Genomic DNA, 18278 nt, shown 5'->3' with positions numbered 1-18278 from the left:
AATTTGTTTGCGTGATGGCAGGCAGCAGGAAAGTTGACAAGTATTCTATACTTTTACCAACATACAACGAACGAGAAAATCTTCCCATCATCATATGGCTGATAGTTAAATACTTAGACGAGAGGTGAACCCATATTATTTCCCTAATCGTGCTTGTAATCAAATGTATTGATCCTGTGTAAATGTAATTCACTGTAAGTGTAATCATTGATCAATGAGATAATATACAAATTACAAATTCAATGTTGGTACACTCACACTGTACTGTGAACAGTCTGATCTCTCCACGACCACGTCACGTTCAAGGAGCTAAATATAACTATATATATAGCTCCTTGGTCACGTTATGTTGATGAAGCCGGCTACATGTGAAAATGATTTGTCAGACGGCGTAGATGTGGAGGACATTGACTAGAAATGAAGGCGAAGAAGGACATGTGGATCATGAACCACTTCACTTGTGTTCGTCGCCACATCCTCATCATTTCAGAGTGGTTATATCATAATCACATATGATCAGTATATGCCCGGCAGCCGGCATATACCTGACGCTGTGGCTATATGCCCGGCAGCCGGGCACGGTCTTCGATTTCCTAAATGCCCGGCAGTTCCTAACCCTAACCCTAATCCTAACCCTTGTTTACTTGAGATAACGCTGAAAATTAAAAACTGCCGGGCATTTAGGAAATCGAAGACCGTGCCTGGCAGCCGTCAGATATATGCTGGCTGCCGGGCATATAGGCACTCTGTATATCTGACGGCTGCCGGGCACGGTCTTCGATTTCCTAAATGCCCGGCAGTTTTTAATTTTCAGCGTTATCTCAAGTAAACAAGGGTTAGGGTTAGGGTTAGGAACTACCGGGCATTTAGGAAATCAAAGACTGTGCCCGGCTGCCGGGCATATAGCCACAGCGTCATCATTTGCCTCGCCCCACTAGTTTTCTACTGCCAAGCTTCGTTACAACTTACAAGCTTTGAAAATCTTCTTTACCGTATCTCCTATCCTTGTCCCAGCTCTCTTTCTTTCTCTCTCCCCTCTCTCTATCTCCCTGCTTCCTCTCACTTTCTCTCTCACTGTCTCCTTTACCGACCTCCTTCCCCTCTCGCTCTTCCCCCCCCCCTCTCTCTCTCTCTCTCTATCTCCTCGTCAATGTCTTAATTCTTTGTTACGTTGCAGTGGGGTGGACTATGAGATCATAGTGATTGACGACGGGTCCCCAGATGGCACTTTGGAGGTTGCAAAGCAGCTAGAGGAAATTTACGGAAAAGACAAGATAGTAATATTGCCCTTTTCCTTTCTTTACATCATCTATTCATTCATTCACTAAACTATGACATCAAAATTTATGCTTAACCTATAAATGAAGTCATGGGTATCATGATGCAGTGATGTGCTCGTAATTTGAAAATTTTGGCCTAAAGTTATTTTGTACATGTGTAAACTGGAATTTTATATTTGACAGATAGGCCTATATTTGATACCCTGGGGAAGCTATTTTCTTATAAATCAATCGCACAAGGGGTGTTATTAAATGACATTACATGCACACCAAATTTTCTTTATTTCAGCTGCTAAGACCAAGAGCCAAAAAGCTTGGATTAGGTAATGCCTATTCTGTAATTAGTTGAATGTTGTCTCTACATGCATGTAGGTGGCGCTAGTCATACAATAAATATTTCTGTTATCTACCCACATAGCGGGTATCTTGTCATTTTCATAACATAGCCAATAATCTATCTAACAACAATTTTTTTATAAATGATAGTATTATCAAATAACAGAATTATGCACAGGCACGGACAGAACTAAGTGTAGTAATTCTCCAACAAGACCTTCAAAAATCAAGAAATTCGAACCTGGCATGATGGTCAAAATCGCGATCGTTATCGAATCTGATGAAATCGGGACGTGCTTTATTTGATCGTGGATGGCAAGCGATCACACTTGTCTTAGTACTGTTTACTTTACACAGTTATTATTATTGTATTTTATTGTTCAGTCGTTTGTGACATTGATGTGCTGGGCTTTTGATCATTTTATGTAAAAAGGCGCAATATAAATAAAATAATAATAATAATAATAATAATAATACTTGCGTAGGTACGGCATACATTCACGGCATGAAGCATGCGACGGGGGACTATGTGATCATTATGGACGCCGATCTCTCTCATCACGTACGTACCAACCCCTCACTACTACCTTAAGCCACAATTAAAAAAATCTTTGTTTGCCCTGACCCGACCCAGGCTGAAAAGTTTGGGGTAGGTAGGTAGGCTTCTTTTTCTTTTCTTTTTTTACAAATTGTGTCTACATGCTCGGGTGTGCTTGTGTGGAGATACCTTTTATGTTGAATGTTTGTTTTGCTTGGTACATATAATGTATTGCCTACAGATTTATATAATGTACAGTGATACAATTTGTAAAAAAAAGGGAAAGATCAATAAAAAAAATTGAGTCGGCCCCTTTTTGGCGGGTCGGTCGGGTGAGGGCAAACAAACAATATTTTTATTATGGCCTTAGTTCCTTCTCTCCTCGTGGAGAATATGGCTGGAAATCGAATTTCTCCATGACGCTCTATCTTTGGCAGCTCTTTCGGCCTCGTTCCATGTTTTAAATGGTATTGTAATCCTTTCTTTCTCCACTGTTCTTTGCCAACCTCTCGTTATTACCATTTTAAAAATGATCCCATGAATGGTTAACTACTGTCGAGGTCGTAAAATTGTTCTGCCGTTTTTCCCAACGTTTGCTGTCGTGGTACAGAGTGTGGTTTTTTTCGTTCAATTCTGACACGGTGTGTCTTTATTTGTTTTTCAGCCAAAGTTCATTCCACAGTTTATCGAGTAAGTACATATGTGAAGTAAAATATCGTATGTATTGTTAAACCTATATGCGTCAATTGACTGGATATTTTTCAAGATGAGTGAAAAAAGTTATTAGTTTAATATCATGTTCTCAACTTGCATTTATCTAATATCAAATTTTTGCAGGAAGCTCCACGAGGGAAACTATGATATCGTGTCAGGGACACGATACAGTGGGTCCGGAGGAGTATATGGCTGGGATCTGAAGCGAAAATTCATCAGGTCTGAACACCCTTTTCTAGTTCACAGCCATTTCCATCCCCGTGTTCTGTTGGGAATGCATAAAAATAAAAATAAATTTTTGGTTGTCTTGCAAGAATATGTACTTGTGTGTGGGATAAACTTATGCTTTATAACTCAGGTGATGTCATCTTACAAAATCTGAAATTATCCAATATCAAACAGAATGTTCACGGTAGTTATGGCTTGAGTGGGATAACTACTAATTAGGCTTTTTTTCTATACAGTCGAACTGCGAACTACATCGCTCAGATTCTGCTGCGACCGGGAGCATCTGATCTTACCGGCAGTTTCAGGTACCAGTCCGTACACGGTGGTAATGCACAACTAAGCTAACAACATCAACTCAAATAGTAAACTCGTAATGAAGTCATGGTGTGCCATTGTGATCGTATTAAAATGTACATGTAGTGTTATGTAGTGTAGTGTCACGTAGTGTAGTATGTGTCTATATGATACACCACGTGTGCGTATATATACGATACACTACATATCTGTCTTTATATGATACACTAGTACGTATGTGTATTAATTTTACAAGTTTATTCGCACTGAGGTAATTACAAGCCCAACTCCGGACTGTTCGAATAACTAAAGAATCGAAGTTAAAGAATCATAACTACAGAATCCTATTCATGCAAAGCTTGCGATGGTGACGGCGAGAGAATATCAACTCTCACTGGACGTACGCGGCGATGGCTCAATGGTTGAGTGCTCGTCTCGCATGTGGAAGGTCGGGGGTTCAACTCCTGGCCGGGTCATACCAAACACTTGAAAAATGGTACACACGGCTTCTCTGCTTAGCATTCAGCAAATAGAGATAGAGTGTGGCAAGTTAACTCGCAGTGCTACCAGTGGACTAACCCCCTACTGTAGCATTTACTGTGAAACCAGCTGCGGGCCTCAGGGTTACTGAAACGGAGATAGGCACCGCCCCTATGCGCCATATAGGCGCAGGAAGGATTTAACTTTTAACTAACGACGTACGAACCATCCGTCTCACACCTCGTTACAGGCTGTACAGGAGGGACGTGCTGCAGCAGCTGGTAGACTGCTGCATCTCCAAGGGCTACGTCTTCCAGATGGAGATGCTGGTGCGTGCGCGAAGCCTCGGCATGAGCCTCGGCGAGGTCCCGATCAGCTTCGTCGACCGCGTCTACGGAGAGTCGAAGCTCGGAGGCAGCGAGATCGTTGCCTACGTGAAGGGCCTGTTGCAGCTGTTTGCCACCACGTAGCGAGAGTGAGCGAGTGCACGCGGGGTGGCAGGGGGTGGAGGAGGGTCCGAGGACGGAGGAAGAGAGATTGTTACCTACGTGAAGGGCCTGCTGCAGCTGTTTGCCACCATGTAGCGAGAGCGAGCAAGTGCACGGGGGTGGCAGGGGGTGGAGGAGGGTCCGAGGTAGGCTTAGATACAAATATCTCGAAAAATGGCCTAAATATGTTTCCGGAAATTCTCCAAAAAAATCTCTAAATATCTCCAAAAAATGTCTAAATATCCCCAAATTTTTTCTAAATATCTCAGTTATTTCAACGTAATGTCTTTTAAACATATTTATTGTGTGCGAAAAAATCATACGCTGTTTACGATTTTCCATTCGCTGGATTTCCCCAGAGCTCCGCCCACTTTAAAAATAGTGCTAGCATTGTGGCAGTGGTATCCTGAGTGTACGAAGGGGCACTGCATGCAGTTTGCACCACTGGATGGTTTTTCTTAACAGAAAAGGACTCATCCTTACAAATCTTTGTTGTTTTATCTTCTAAATATTAAGGAATTTTCTAAATATTCCGAAAACTTCTAAATATCTTCAAAAATATCCGGATATTTGTATCTAAGCCTAGTCCGAGGATGGAGGAAGAGAGATCTTCGCCTACATGAAGGGCCTGTACTGCAGCCGTTTGCCACCACGTAGCGCGAGCGCGCGTGGACGGCCGGAGGTGGCGGGGAGGGTCCGAGGGCACAGAGAATCTGTTTCGACAATCGTATCGACTTTGCCAAGTACTAATAATATCTAATATGCTAATAACATAGAGGTATTATTAACTCTTAACCGCGCGTATGCCGCACACAGATTTCCACTCCATCTATCGTGGGAAATCCTTGGCGTCAACGTGCGCAGACTAATAGTAATGGGGTTGTGCGGTCAGTGAATCAATATTTAATATACAATCACGGGATCCAGTTTAATTACCAGCGAGTGGATGAATGTCGATTTTGATCTGATGTGTTCGAGGCGAGCAAGCGGTTAATAAATTTTCATAGACTTGCAGTAAATATCAAATGTGGTGCAAAATTTCATGTAATTTGTCCAATATAATTAAAACTGGTGCCAGTTGCTGTATGACTGCTCTGTTGTATATAAATTATTACACGTTTTTGACTAATTATATTTGTATGTGTCTTTTTGTAATGCGTATGCCGTAAATCAATCGCAAATGTAATATGAAATATGAATGTATTTTATTGTCATTGAGCACTACAAACTATAATTTTCACGCCACAGCCTACAGCACACTTGACACACTATACGGTTTTAGACTAGCCTGTTGACACTTGCCAAGGGTTCCAAGTATTGAAGCTGTTATGTATCAGTTCTACACTGATCCAAGAAGTGTGTACAGGTTAGAGAACTTCAGAACTGCAATGCAATGAAATAACAATGTCATGTGGGTGAGTGGCAGTGGCAGCACATGTTATTCCAGGAGTGGTCTTACAGTAGATACATCTTCATGTGAACTGTCTGTGATAATGCCGACCTAATGTACATCTGCGCTCACTAGGTTTCGTGTGCTTTGCTAGGATGTGTCACTGCCAATACTGCAATCGCGATCGTCAGTTTGGCCACGGGTTAGTCCGATGCTTTCGCATGACGAAGGCGACTTTGCGCTGCATTTCGGAATTGTAGATGGCCTTGCACTTCTCATAGGCGACCCGCTTTCGCTCCTGCCACGGCTTTTCGTAGTATCGATTTCTCCTGATGATATCCAGCAGCCCTTCGGACCCCATCACCCTGAAACACGATCATGTACAAACACCAGTGTCAGTGATCGCGATGTGACGTAGCAACGCGCAATTAAAACTTGCACCAAAGCCAGGCAAAACAGCAGTCCCCATGGTTAGCCATAAACTAGTATGGCATGCTATGCAAAGCTAATATGCAGCTAGCATAGCTATGCATGGTTGGTATAGTTTAGCACTAGACTAGATACGTCCCCAAAGAGAGTGGAGAAAGAGGAAATTATTGACCGTATATACTGAGTACATGATACATCATACAGCACAGTATTATCAATGATTGATCGATGAGCTTTGTCTAGTACCTGTTCAGTGATCTCATGGCCTCTTCTATGTCACCATTTCGTACTAAAACAGTCTTTGAAACAAACTGTAAGTGAGCTTTTGCAGCCATGGCAATTTCGGTTAGTCTCTCCGGTCACCGACAGAGTGCGGTAGGAGCGGAAAGTTGTAACGTAAATCGTTTGCTGATTTACTATTATTACCGTATTTTTACTTACTGACGTGTTTAAAAACCAATATTACATCACTTTCACTTTGAGTAACATTTAGTTGTTATACACGTACTATCTAATTTATTTACAAACTTCGTTTTAAACTCGCATTGCGATATCGTGTCGCAAATCGTGGAGATCTCCTGCGCCAATATCAAACTGAGTAATTCGTTTACGTTCATGTGAAATTCTAAGTTAACAAACAGCATAGCAAACAGTGAACTCTTTATATAGTCGCAATGTCTGGCACAAATCAACCCAGTGGTTTCACATTTGGTGGCGGTACCGGTCAGGCTACTGGCTTTTCGTTCGGCCAGCCGGCAGCGGCTGCACCACTGGCACTGCCACCAGCACAAGACGCTACATCATTGTCATCAACGAGCAATCCTGGTTTTACGTTTGGCGCCAGTGCCGCAGCAAGCACACCTGCTACTGGTCAGTAACAAACCGCTAATGTCTAACAAATCACGAGTTATTACCACGAGGTGTTTCCTCGACCACAAGTAGATACGCATTATCAAGCAGCCAGCAGAATATCGTTATTCAATTCAAATTCAATTCAAATAATTTATTTATCACCATAATTTGCAAAAAAATACAATGATGCAGAAAACATTATTTTGAAGGGTGAATCCTGAAGGGGTAGCGAAAGACCATAGGGGCCTAGGCTTAGGGTTATGCGTCTGGATTTTTGCGATGACGTCTCTCGACGTCTCGATGCTCCGCTCGCACACGTGACACAAATAACGATTATGTCGAATCGAACGTAGATAAAAAATTATATAATAGAAAGTAACAGTATCCCTAACGCTCTCTCGCTCTAAAACCGTCACTGCCCCTCTTTTAACGAAAAATGTAAAAGTTTAATACACAACATGTAGTAGGATTGTCGCACAAATATCCGGATGTGTTGTCAAAGAATTGCTACGTATTATGGTGCATTTTATTTGAATTTTGAAAAATTCTGTTTATTTTCAGGATTCTCCTTCTCAACCCCACAGATAGGTGGCAGCACAGCACCAGGTATACAGAAAATAAATATCGACTTGCAGATACATGACACTATAAGAAGTGTGTAGCACTCTGCAGTGTAACTTACGTTAATTTTGTTCACTGGTATTACTACCGCCATTACTACTACTTGTTAGTAAGGTATTTAGTTTCCATTGATGACTATTTATGATTTTCTTGCACTTCCAAGTTTTCTCATTTGGGACTCCACAGGCGGCTGCTACTACAGCTGAGAGGGTCTATGTCCCCCAGGGTACTGCCGGAATGTACCCTGGCACTATCTAATATGCCGGACCGTACCTCGCCTACTCCACTAACGAGTCTAGGGAGTCGCCTATGCCTACTCCCTAACCCTAACCCTAACCCTAACCATATCAGATAGTTACCAGGGTACATTCCGGTATACCGGACCGTACCCAGGGTACGTTCCGGCAGTACCCTGGGGGACATAGACCCTATGAGCGCTACTACAGCAGCAGGTTTGTAGAATATATAAGTTATAACTCGATATCTAATTTAAACTCACAAATATTAGCTTGCATTGACGTAAGTATCTTTTCCAAACTCACTAGCTATTGTGTAGACATAGACGTGCACTTTCTAACGATGGTTAAAAAGTACATTTCTTGCTCGCCAAACTGCACTATTTTCTTTCACAGTAATCACATTTTATGGGATTACGTTTTAAGTTTTGGGTTTGTAACTGCATCTGAACTCGCTTCGAGAATGGTGTTGCGTATTTCTGCAATGTCTCCACCTATCTAAATGAACTTTGCACTTGTAGGTTTCTCATTTGGAAACCAACAACCCTCCGCCACCACTACGGCAGGATTATCACTTGGTAATTCTGCCGATTGCAGAAAATTCTCAGTTATATCGTGCATGTGATCTCATTTTAATACGCATGCCACCATCGAATGTGCAGTTCGCATCGAGTAAATACTCGAACAATTTTGTCGAAGTGATTCCGAGTGCATGTGTATAATTGAGTCGTCGAACGGTTTTTCTTTGGTGTGCGATCGAAGGTATTTTTGCTGGTAGATGTTGCTCTTATAAAAGCTTTCTTTGTGCCATGCAGGAGGAATGCTGGGTCAGACTGTGGCACCGACACCAGCAGCAACCACCGGCTTCAGTTTCGGGACCCCGGCTGCCGGCGCTGCTGCACCGGCGCCATCTAGCATCTTCTCGTTCAGACAGGCGGCCAGCGGTGCTGCCCCCGCGACCGGATTCAGTTTTTGTATGGAATTCTTTTTTGACATTTTATTTTGCCGAGTTTTTGGCATGGTGATTCAGGGGTAGAAATTAACGTTTGAACAAGGGAGGGCTCCCAGCCCTCTAAAAGAGGGAGTCTGCAGCAAAATGAGGGAGTCCGTAGTCTGAAGTTCAAAATTAAAGATTTGCTGAAAAAATACGGTAATTCCGCGAGTCCGTGCTCTGGAACGAACTAGTTAGTATAGCAGAATTTTCAGGGAGTCGCACGGACTCCTGCAAATCAGGGAGTCCGACAGTAAATCAGGGAGTATTTGAAATTGACTCTGGACTCGCGTTAATTTTGCACCCTGATTACACATTATGGTAATAATAGACTGGTGTGATAGTGGTGGGCATGCATGAGTCATGGGAGACTTTGTTACAATTACCATACTCATTAATTACCATACTCGTTACGTGTTTCATACTCTATTATCTACTTACTTAAAGCCTGTATTGCGAGATCTTTGCTCAGAAAAACTAAATATAGCTGAATATAGTCTCACCTGACAGCGAAAATATCACTGATTACACCAACATTAAAAATACTAAGATTTTATGCAGTTATAGCATAGAAAATTGGATATGAACACATCGTAACAGCAATGCATTGTATCGTGCCGCGATAATGCCTAATGGCAGAATTGGTAAACTTGTATTTGTGTCGGTGATGAATTGAAAACAAGTGCGTGCCTGTACTGTGTCTATGGCAGATAAGCGGTGGCGCCACAAGCTAATCCATACTTCCTGTTAGTTAAAGATGACAGAAAACGAATGTTTACAAAAACGATTAGTTTGAAACTGGCAGCTTTAGGTAAATACGAAGGTTCTAAGACATTTTATTGTTACTCTAGACAATTGCTGTTATTCAAGCAATAACGGTAGGTGTCATGAAAGTGGTGAAAACACTGGAAAACTCTCGCAATAATTACTTTAATCTCTACGTCCCGATAGCAAGTTTTATGATCTAATTTTGTTTTTATGTATTGTGTTTCCAGCTACGCCATCTGGTGGGGGATTGCTAGGAGGTAAGCACATTTTATTGAGTTAGTTACAAGGTATAAATTCATACCGGTATATAGTGGGTCACTCAACAATAAATACCAAAGCTTTTATAGATGTCTTTGATATCTTTTATGTCTTTATGTCTTTTATAGATGTTCCCATTCTATAGAGGCAGTTTCACTCTATAATTGAAACTCGGAGGGGGGGGGGTAATGTCAAAATTGTCCTTTATAGACAAGTGGCCCTTCTGTGAAGATTTCCTGTAGTACCGGTTTGATTGTACACGCTGTGTGATGTTGTCTATTGATTTAAGGAACATTTCAGTAGGAAATGGTTCTCAGTAAGTGTGCTATGAAAATTTAGACTCATGTGTTGCAGGGTTCGACACTAACGCTAGTCCGTTAGTCCGAGACTAGTAAAAAATCAGAAGGACTAGTAGATTCCCATAGCAGTTAGTCCGGCGGGACTAGTTATATTTCCCCGTCCCTCACCGTCCCAATTTCCCATCGATTTTACCGGCGGCAGCGTCTCTCATCCAAGATCCAAAGAGCTATATATAACTTGTCCCATTAACAAGTTTCCCCTCTAAGCATGCTAGACCCTACTACGGCAGTACAAACATTGTTAAAAACAATGGGACCACGAACCCAGTCTATGGATCGATCGCTTGACAGCTGTTGACATAGAACAAACGGTCTGATTGTAGAAATAACGCAACTAATCAGTTATGTACGCTCTCATAGCAAGGTATTTACATCGCAACCACATCGCATGCGTGTGTTACTTGAAGCAGTGATACAAATAGTAGTGAAGCTAATAGTAGGTACATAATTATCCAATAGTATAACTACTAACATCAAGGTTGTTATGTGGAAGTATTTGGACGGCGCTCGCCCTCCACCTTCCAAACGTAAATCGCAGGAGGAGAAAATAGATGGCCAGCGTGTCTATGATAAGACGAAAAAGATGCGTGCGTTCCAGCCAGCGTGGAAATCGTCATACCCGTGGCTAGAGTATGACCCAGCCAAGGGTATGACCTGTGGTGCAGGCTGTATGTCTGGTAGTTTTTTCACCGGCACTACAAACTATCGTTTGGAAACTGTTAACGCGCATGATGCTTCCGAGGGGCACAGAAAGATCCTAGCAAAAAGAAATGCAAGGACCATGCCTGTTCACGAAACAGTGGGGGCCCAAGTGACCCAGAACTGAGATTGAAATGGTGTGTGGCGATCAAAAGAGGTGATAAAAGTGCACACGCACGCGCACGTGTACGTGCACACGCACGCACACACGTGTACGTGCACACGCACGCACACACGTGTACGTGCACACGCGCGCACGTGTACGTGCACACGGCAAGCAACGCACGACGCGCACGATAGGACGATGCACACTGCTACGCCCGCAGCACGTGACGTCGCACACAGCACGCCGCACACGCACCCACGAACACAGTGTTACGTGCCACGTACGACACGCACCTGTAAATGCACACGCAGCGCAGGCGTGTATGTGCACACGTAAGTCCACACACGACACGCACGCACGTCACGTGTACCGTGCATTACGCAGCACGTGTACATGCACACGCCACGTACGCACGTGTTTACGTGCACACTACGGGGCACGCCCGCACGTGGTAGTGGACACGCACGCACACACACACGTGACACAACGGCAACGCACACACGCAGCGGTGATACAGCTGACACATGCACGCACGCCGCACGTGTCCACGCGCACAACGCAACGCAAAATACGTGGACGATGCCTATCGCACGGCACCGACAGCGCTGTACCGTCGCAATATGCTCACGCACAACCGCACCGCTAGTCACGTGCACACGCAGCACGTGTACAGATGACACTAAGCACCGCAACAACAACGATGAATCAACGTCAGCCCACGGCCACAAGCACGTGTAACGATGATTGAGCACTTTGCAGAGATCAAGCATGTTCCTCCAAGTGTCTTTGCACCTTACTTTGCCACACGTCTGACTTTCCAATTCATTTACGGTTTTCACCTATGTAACTAGACGACCAAATATGATTTATCCCGCTCACAACACGCGGCGACCATCCAGCGACCGTACGGCGACCAGAAAATTGTACAAGGTCGCGGCAAAATACCGCGAAAGCACAAACGCCGAGAAAAAGTCCCAACAAATATACAAACTTAAAAAAAACGCGCTCTTACCGCGACCTGTGCGATTATACCTGCGGTCTCACGGCGCCGCCGCACGACTCTCCGCGTTTATGGCGTTATCTAATTGAGAATCTATGGGTTTGGGCACGGCGATGCACGGCGTTCCCGCAGCGCTCTTCACAACGCTCAATTGGGGTTCTTTACACGCGTCTTACTACGGTGTATCGCGAATGCACCGGCGACCTGCACGGCGTTTCTACGACAGTTACTCACGGCGGATCTATACTAAGCTGGTTAGATATTTCGGGAAATTTCAACTGGTATAGTTGTGCGTTTAGACTGAGTAGGGAAGACGATGCCGAAGTGAACTAGCTATCAGAGGCGAGGCCGCTGCGCGTCGGCGAGACAGATTCGGCATTGAACACAGATCGGCGATCGGATGAGACACGAATCATGAATTCGTCCGTTGAAAATGTTACCATTCTTCGCAGCGTCTTTGGCCACGCGTGCTTCGCTAGCGCGGGATATACGTCTTAATGGAGATGTTACGACGCTCTGTCTCGCGACCTTACGCGAACCACCTCCACCCCCACACCGCGTTCTCACGCGTGTCCAGCGTTCAGGATCGCCCGAACCTTGGGTTTGCTTTGAACATGCTCAAAACAGAAGCCGTGACTCGGCGCTCTCATTAGGCGACCATAGGCGGGACCACACCACGATAGTCTGGCGTTTCACCGTATATACACGTTATATGGTGACCTTTGCGAGCCGCGCGGCCCATTTTCCGTCGCCCGTAGCAGCCGACCAGTAAGGACGCCACCGCGGGTGTGAGGGTATGAGCAGTGATACGCGACAGTGCACGCGCGCCATCTATCTCAGCGATTAGTAAATGGCGAACCCATTAGAAATGCACATGCTATTGGAAAAAACGGCAGGCCCTACACCGAGTTATTAGTCAAGCTGTGCCAGCTTGACAAGGCCAAGGGGGTTAGATGTCGGCAGCACTTACCTCACGACAAGCCTGCAGAGGTTCATTACGGCGATAGCCGATACAAGGCGCCGGGAACAGTTTGTAGCTATAAATGAGGCCAAATTCCTTTCTGTGATAAGTGACGGATCCACAGATTTCTCATCAAAGTAGGCCGAAATTTTATTTTCGAATTAAAATTTAATTTAATTTAAATTTTAATCTTATGATCCATATCAAAGTTACATGTATTTTATACAATTGAATGTCTTTTACAAAACCTTTATGGGGGACACCCCTTGTACCCTGGGAGAGACCTCCTGTACCCCCTAGCAGAAGGGGGGCTCCACCCTCCTACCCCACCTACCTCCCCGCAAATCACAATGCTCGTCGCTTTGCGCCTAGTAAGAGTCCTTCGGCAGGACTAGTAGAATCTTGGAAGGACTAGTGCATTTTTTCTTTTACTAGTCCTGTGGACTAGTGAACTAAAATGGTTAGTGTCTAACCCTGTGTTGTATTTATGTTTTTCAGCAAGGCCTGCTAATGCTGTTGCAACACCAGCTGCCGCAGCTGTTGGTGAGGCTCTTAATAGAATTTTAAAATATAGGCTTTTTGCAACTATTTCCTTTGCTCGTTTTAAAATCTAACATCCACTTGGCTTCAGTCGTTAACTAGTAGAGCGATATGTTGCTGTGAATAACTCAATTTACATTTCTTGCGATCCCCTTGGAATGCACTGAAGTCATACACATTACTGTTAAAAATATTAGTTTCTCATACTGTTGGTTTGTACATGAATTGCTGTTCTGTCTTGCACTTTAGCGCCATCAAGTGGATTTCAGATGGGTTCCACTGCCACACCTACTGCAGGTGGATTTGCACTAGGGGGCGCCACTACTGCTATGCCTACTGCAGGTGGTTTAGCAATAGGGGGCGCCACTACTGCTATGCCTACTGCAGGTGGTTTTGCGCTAGGGGGCGCTACTACTGCTACGCCTACTGCAGGTGGTTTTGCACTAGGGGGCGCCACTACTGCTATGCCTACTGCAGGTGGTTTAGCACTAGGGGGCGCCACTACTGCTACACCTAGTGCGGGCGGATTTTCGCTGGCTGCCGCCGCTTCGAATCCGCCTGCGTCCGTACACCCTACGACCTTCAGTTTTGGGGCGACGCCCACAGCCGGCCCCATCTCTACAGCAGCAGCAGCAGCAGCTGGTGGCGGGTTCGGTTTGGGTGGACAAACCACCGTGCCAGCTAGCAGTGCAGGTGAGTGTCCGGAATCATTATCCGTCCGTAGTGGAAACTGTACTTGGGGTAGTACTGGAGTAGGGCTGTAACGATCCACCGAAATCGAATCGAATTGCGATTCTCTTTCCTCGATCCGATTTTGGGAATCGAATCGAAGGAATCGAATCGAGAGGCTAATATCGAGATACGGATCGAATCGAGAGGAATGTGTATCGTTACAGCCCTAGTAAAGAATAAGAGTAGTAAAAAGAGTTGTGGAAAGAACTAGGAGAATTACTTTCTGAACTTTCCGATGGAGTCCAGCTGTCGTTAATGTCACCAAAATTGTCGAAGATGTCCCCAAAATTATCTAAAATATAAAAAATGTCACTACAACGACTTAAAGAAATCATCTCGTTCTCTTGCAGCTTTCGGTCTCGGGGGCGGCGGCGGAGGAGTCACCGCTGCGAGCGGTGCCGCCTCCGCGCCCTTCGGCTACAACGCCGTTGCCGTGACGACGCCGAAGCTGTCCGGTGGCTTCATGATGCCGAGCGCCGCCGCCGCGGTCGCCACCGTCACGCCATCTGCGCCCGCCGCGTTGACACTAGGGGGCAGCACCGCGGGCGGTCTCGTGACAGGAGCCGTGGCGACGGTGGCGCCGTCTGCTGCCGCGATCGGGCAGGCTGGGGTTGCGGCAGCGGCGGCGCCCCCTGGCGGGTTGATGATCGGGATGAGGAAGGCACCTGCGACAACGGCTGCGCCCCCTGGATTCTCCTACGCAGGTATGAAATAGAGAGGAGACAAGAGAGCGTCGGACGTCCGGCTCGCGAGGTTTTAAGCGAGAGATCGTAAGGTTTTTGGTGTTGTTCGAAGTTTATAAGCTTCTAAGCGAAGATTGCGTATCGGCTTTGTTGGAAACGTCCGACAACGGTCATAGACGAATCAAAGTTTTGAAGAAGAGAAAACTTTTGAAAGATTGAAGAAAACAGCCTTTTAACTTTTAAGAGGTTTTGCGAAAGAAACTGTTGAGTATTCGGTTCGTAACTTTTCGCGATTCCTCCCCTCGCGTCTTCGTGGTCGACCGTGGCTCGTGACGCATGGTGCTGCCCTCTGTTGACAGGCGCGGCGACGACCAGCACTGCTGCCGCGCTGCCTCTCAGCATCTCGACCGGTGCTGCCACCACGACCGCGCCGGGCGGATTCTCGCTGACAAGTGGCACCGCTGCCACCGCCAACACTTCGCTGGTGACGTCGACGACGTGAGTGAGCGCCCCCTAGTGTCGTTAACAGGAAGTGTTTTACTGCCTATTCGACATCAGCGCTTCCCACTTGATAGTCGTTCATCATGCTCATGTGCTACTGTTTTCCCAATGATAACCTAAGATGCCCTTCAGGCAAATTTGTCTGTTTTTGGCTGATATATGACGTGATATATGGACACCATCGACGAAACATATTAACGCAAAATTCTCGATATTCAACGAAATTGATAGATCATGAAGGGATGGATAATTTACTATAAGACGATAATAAGAGGCGAAAAAAAATCAACGCAAAATTCTTAACGAAATTGATAGATAACGAAGCGATAGATAACTTAATATAAAACCATAATTAAGATAACGATCTCCTCGAATCGCTCGCGGCGGCCTCGACCCGCGCTAATTTTTCTCATCGTTGACGACGACAGGACGACGGCCGCGACGGTGGCGCCCTCCATGAACTACCGACAGCTCGAAGAGGCGATAAACAAGTGGACGTTGGAACTGGAGGATCAGGAGAAGGTGTTCATCAACCAGGCGACGCAGGTCAACGCGTGGGATCGACTGCTCATTGAAAACGGAGAGAAGGTACGAGCGAGTGATCGCCGTTTCCATCCAGCGATTGCACCGCTTCTCTATTGTACAGTACACAATCTATTACTGTATAAGCTGTATGTTTCGCAGTGGATTTTTATTTTCGCGAATTTCGCGAACGCGTCCCCGACCGCGAAAATAACAACACGCGAATAGTTCATACCGAATAATACGTAATTCACCGACGGCAAAATTAACCACTCGCGAAATTGTCCGTCTAGTCTGAATTTGCGGAAATATCTGTACGCGAAAAATACGGCTTGTACAGTATCCGAAATTCTGAAAACCAAAAAGCTCCGAAAACCGAAAGTTTTTCCCGTGGAGGTCGTCTGCACACCAAAGCTCACGTTTGGCTGCAGAAGGTTCACTGCAGAAATATTAATGTGTTTGGCATTACTCATACATATTGTACTGTACGGGTACAGCACTTGGCCTCTTGAAAAATTTGGTTTTAGTACTGGCTAGTTGCAGGATATACAGTATGTATATCTTTACTGTACTACCATTCCAAAGTTTTGAAAAAATTCTGAATTTCGAAACGTGTCTGGTCCCAAGGGTTTCGGATAATAGATTGTGTACTCTACTTCATTGTAAGATGTACGTCTGGTTTTTTTCTTCCGAGTGCACCTAGCATGCGTGACGCCGCGTCGGTGCCAGCGATTGTCTTACTCGAGAGACTCGCTCGTGAGATGCGTGTTTGTTTTTTTCCTTCCTAACGCACTTGGGTTTGCTGTTACCATAGCTGTTTCTTAGTTGGCCGTTCTGGTTTTTGTTTTTGCTTTTGCACCTGGCTTAATTGTTACAATAGCTGTTTTTTAGTCGTCTGTGATGTTTTTGTTTTTTCCTCAAAACGCACGAAGATTTATTGTAACAATAGCCGTTCCTATGTCGTCTGTACTGGTTTAAAAACGTGGCTGGTGTGATTATAACAACAAACATTGGCGTCACACCGGGTCAGTCCTACATTGGGCCCCCTCCGCAGCATTAGGTGGCATTAGGGTTCGACTGAATGCGATAAAAACCATTTAAAAAACGCAGCTCAGCAACAAAGTGCTGTAAGATCGACGATTCCGATCCCACATGCGCGGAATAATTGCGAACAGACCAGCTGGGACCGCGGGACTGACATCCTGCGCGTAGGTCGCCACGACGGCGGCAGTCACTTCGCTTAGACGGGCGCCCCCTCATTCGCTTTCCACAGATCACGGCGCTGAATTCGGACGTGGAGCGGGTTAAAAAGTTTATTGTTACAACAGCCGCTCCTTTGTCGTGCGTACTAGTTTAAAACCACTTCCCTCCTTCCGTTCGTTCTCCCGCAGATTACGGCTCTGAATTCGGACGTGGAGCGGGTGAAGGTGTTTTTTAGTCGTCTGTGCTGTTTTTGTTTTTTTCCTCAAAACGCACCGAGCGTTATCGTTACAATAGCCGTTCCTTTTCCTTTGTCGTCCGTACTAGTTTAAAACCACTTCCCTCCGTTCATTCTCCCGCAGATCACGGCTCTGAATTCTGACGTGGAGCGTGTGAAGCTTGACCAGCAACGGCTCGACCACGAACTCGACTTCATCGTGGCCGAGCAGAAGGAGCTGGAGGACATGCTCGTCAACCTGGAGAAGGCGGTCGAGGAGCGGCCGTCGGTCGCCTACCCGCAGCACGCCGACCTCGAGCGCGAGCACACGTACGTGCGCGCAGGGTGCCGCCACCTGCGGGCGGCCCGCGTCAACTCCCGCGCGATTTTATCTGTTTTATGATTTTTTGAATTAAATTAAAATTGTTTAAATTGACTACGTCACGAATTTTCCATGGTAAAATTTGTAAAAAAAAATTGCCATTTTTTTTACATTAAAAGTAAGAACTGACGTTACTAAATATATCCTCAAACTCTCACCTGATAAAAATGTTTTTACGTTGGTTAAATTTGCAAAAATCTAGACGATTTGGTAATTTCTGTTGTCTAATACTATTCCCCAGTACTGTTCAGATACTGGCGTCTCTCAGTTTTTCACCGGCAAATTAGGGCATATAAAGAAGGTATATAAGCATCTCTCTCTCTCTCTCACTTCTCCTTCTCTCTCTCTCCTCTCTCTCTCGCTTTCTCTCTCTCATCTCTCTCTCTCTTCTCTCTGCTCTCTCTCCATCTCCCTCTCTCTTTCTCTCTGCTCCTCACTTCTCTCTCTCTCTGTCTCCTCTCTCTCTCTCTGCT

At 45.3% G+C, this 18278-nt stretch overlaps 3 protein-coding genes across 3 annotated transcripts in view; 2 read left to right on the top strand and 1 right to left on the bottom strand.

Moving 5' to 3' along the window:
* Positions 1–8: 8 nt before the first annotated feature.
* On the top strand, positions 9–4547 carry LOC106812631 (dolichol-phosphate mannosyltransferase subunit 1-like). Its single transcript, XM_014816549.1, has 8 exons — positions 9–124; positions 1178–1277; positions 1570–1603; positions 2102–2178; positions 2819–2844; positions 2992–3087; positions 3333–3401; positions 4121–4547. Exons 1-8 carry the CDS (start codon positions 15–17, stop codon positions 4338–4340), a joined length of 732 nt encoding a protein of 243 aa, XP_014672035.1. The 5' UTR covers positions 9–14; the 3' UTR covers positions 4341–4547.
* A 994-nt stretch (positions 4548–5541) lies between these two features.
* Positions 5542–6601, bottom strand: LOC106812635 (28S ribosomal protein S21, mitochondrial-like). The gene is made up of 2 exons (XM_014816552.1): positions 6424–6601; positions 5542–6113 (listed from the first exon to the last, which is right to left on the bottom strand). Exons 1-2 carry the CDS (start codon positions 6510–6512, stop codon positions 5936–5938), a joined length of 267 nt encoding a protein of 88 aa, XP_014672038.1. The 5' UTR covers positions 6513–6601; the 3' UTR covers positions 5542–5935.
* Positions 6602–6826: 225 nt separating this feature from the next.
* Positions 6827–18278, top strand: part of LOC106812629 (nuclear pore glycoprotein p62-like) — a 12762-nt gene continuing 1310 nt past the window's right edge. The window contains exons 1-10 of the mRNA XM_014816546.1: positions 6827–7047; positions 7591–7635; positions 8702–8860; positions 9873–9902; positions 13527–13571; positions 13818–14261; positions 14651–15004; positions 15343–15481; positions 15913–16072; positions 17569–17753. Of these exons, the coding sequence (XP_014672032.1) occupies positions 6852–7047; positions 7591–7635; positions 8702–8860; positions 9873–9902; positions 13527–13571; positions 13818–14261; positions 14651–15004; positions 15343–15481; positions 15913–16072; positions 17569–17753 (1757 nt within the window). The 5' untranslated portion in view covers positions 6827–6851. The remainder of the gene's footprint in view (positions 7048–7590; positions 7636–8701; positions 8861–9872; positions 9903–13526; positions 13572–13817; positions 14262–14650; positions 15005–15342; positions 15482–15912; positions 16073–17568; positions 17754–18278) is intronic.

Source organism: Priapulus caudatus, unplaced genomic scaffold (genome assembly GCF_000485595.1).
Source record: "Priapulus caudatus unplaced genomic scaffold, Priapulus_caudatus-5.0.1 Scaffold668, whole genome shotgun sequence".
Lineage (NCBI taxonomy): Eukaryota > Metazoa > Priapulida > Priapulimorpha > Priapulimorphida > Priapulidae > Priapulus > Priapulus caudatus.
Note: the sequence above shows the minus strand (reverse complement) of the source record. Positions and strands in the feature narration are given on the sequence as shown.

What these genes read in the sequence shown, in the direction of transcription:
- LOC106812631 (XM_014816549.1), top strand. Translation starts at nt 15, where the DNA reads ATGGCAGGCAGCAGGAAAGTTGACAAGTATTCTATACTTTTACCAACA. An exon ending in GTTAAATACTTAGACGAGAG is followed by an intron (nt 125 to 1,177) that starts GTGAACCCATAT and finishes GTTACGTTGCAG; the next exon opens with TGGGGTGGACTATGAGATCA. An exon ending in ACGCCGATCTCTCTCATCAC is followed by an intron (nt 2,179 to 2,818) that starts GTACGTACCAAC and finishes TTTGTTTTTCAG; the next exon opens with CCAAAGTTCATTCCACAGTT.
- LOC106812635 (XM_014816552.1), bottom strand. Translation starts at nt 6,512, where the DNA reads ATGGCTGCAAAAGCTCACTTACAGTTTGTTTCAAAGACTGTTTTAGTA. An exon ending in GCCATGAGATCACTGAACAG is followed by an intron (nt 6,114 to 6,423) that starts GTACTAGACAAA and finishes ATCGTGTTTCAG; the next exon opens with GGTGATGGGGTCCGAAGGGC.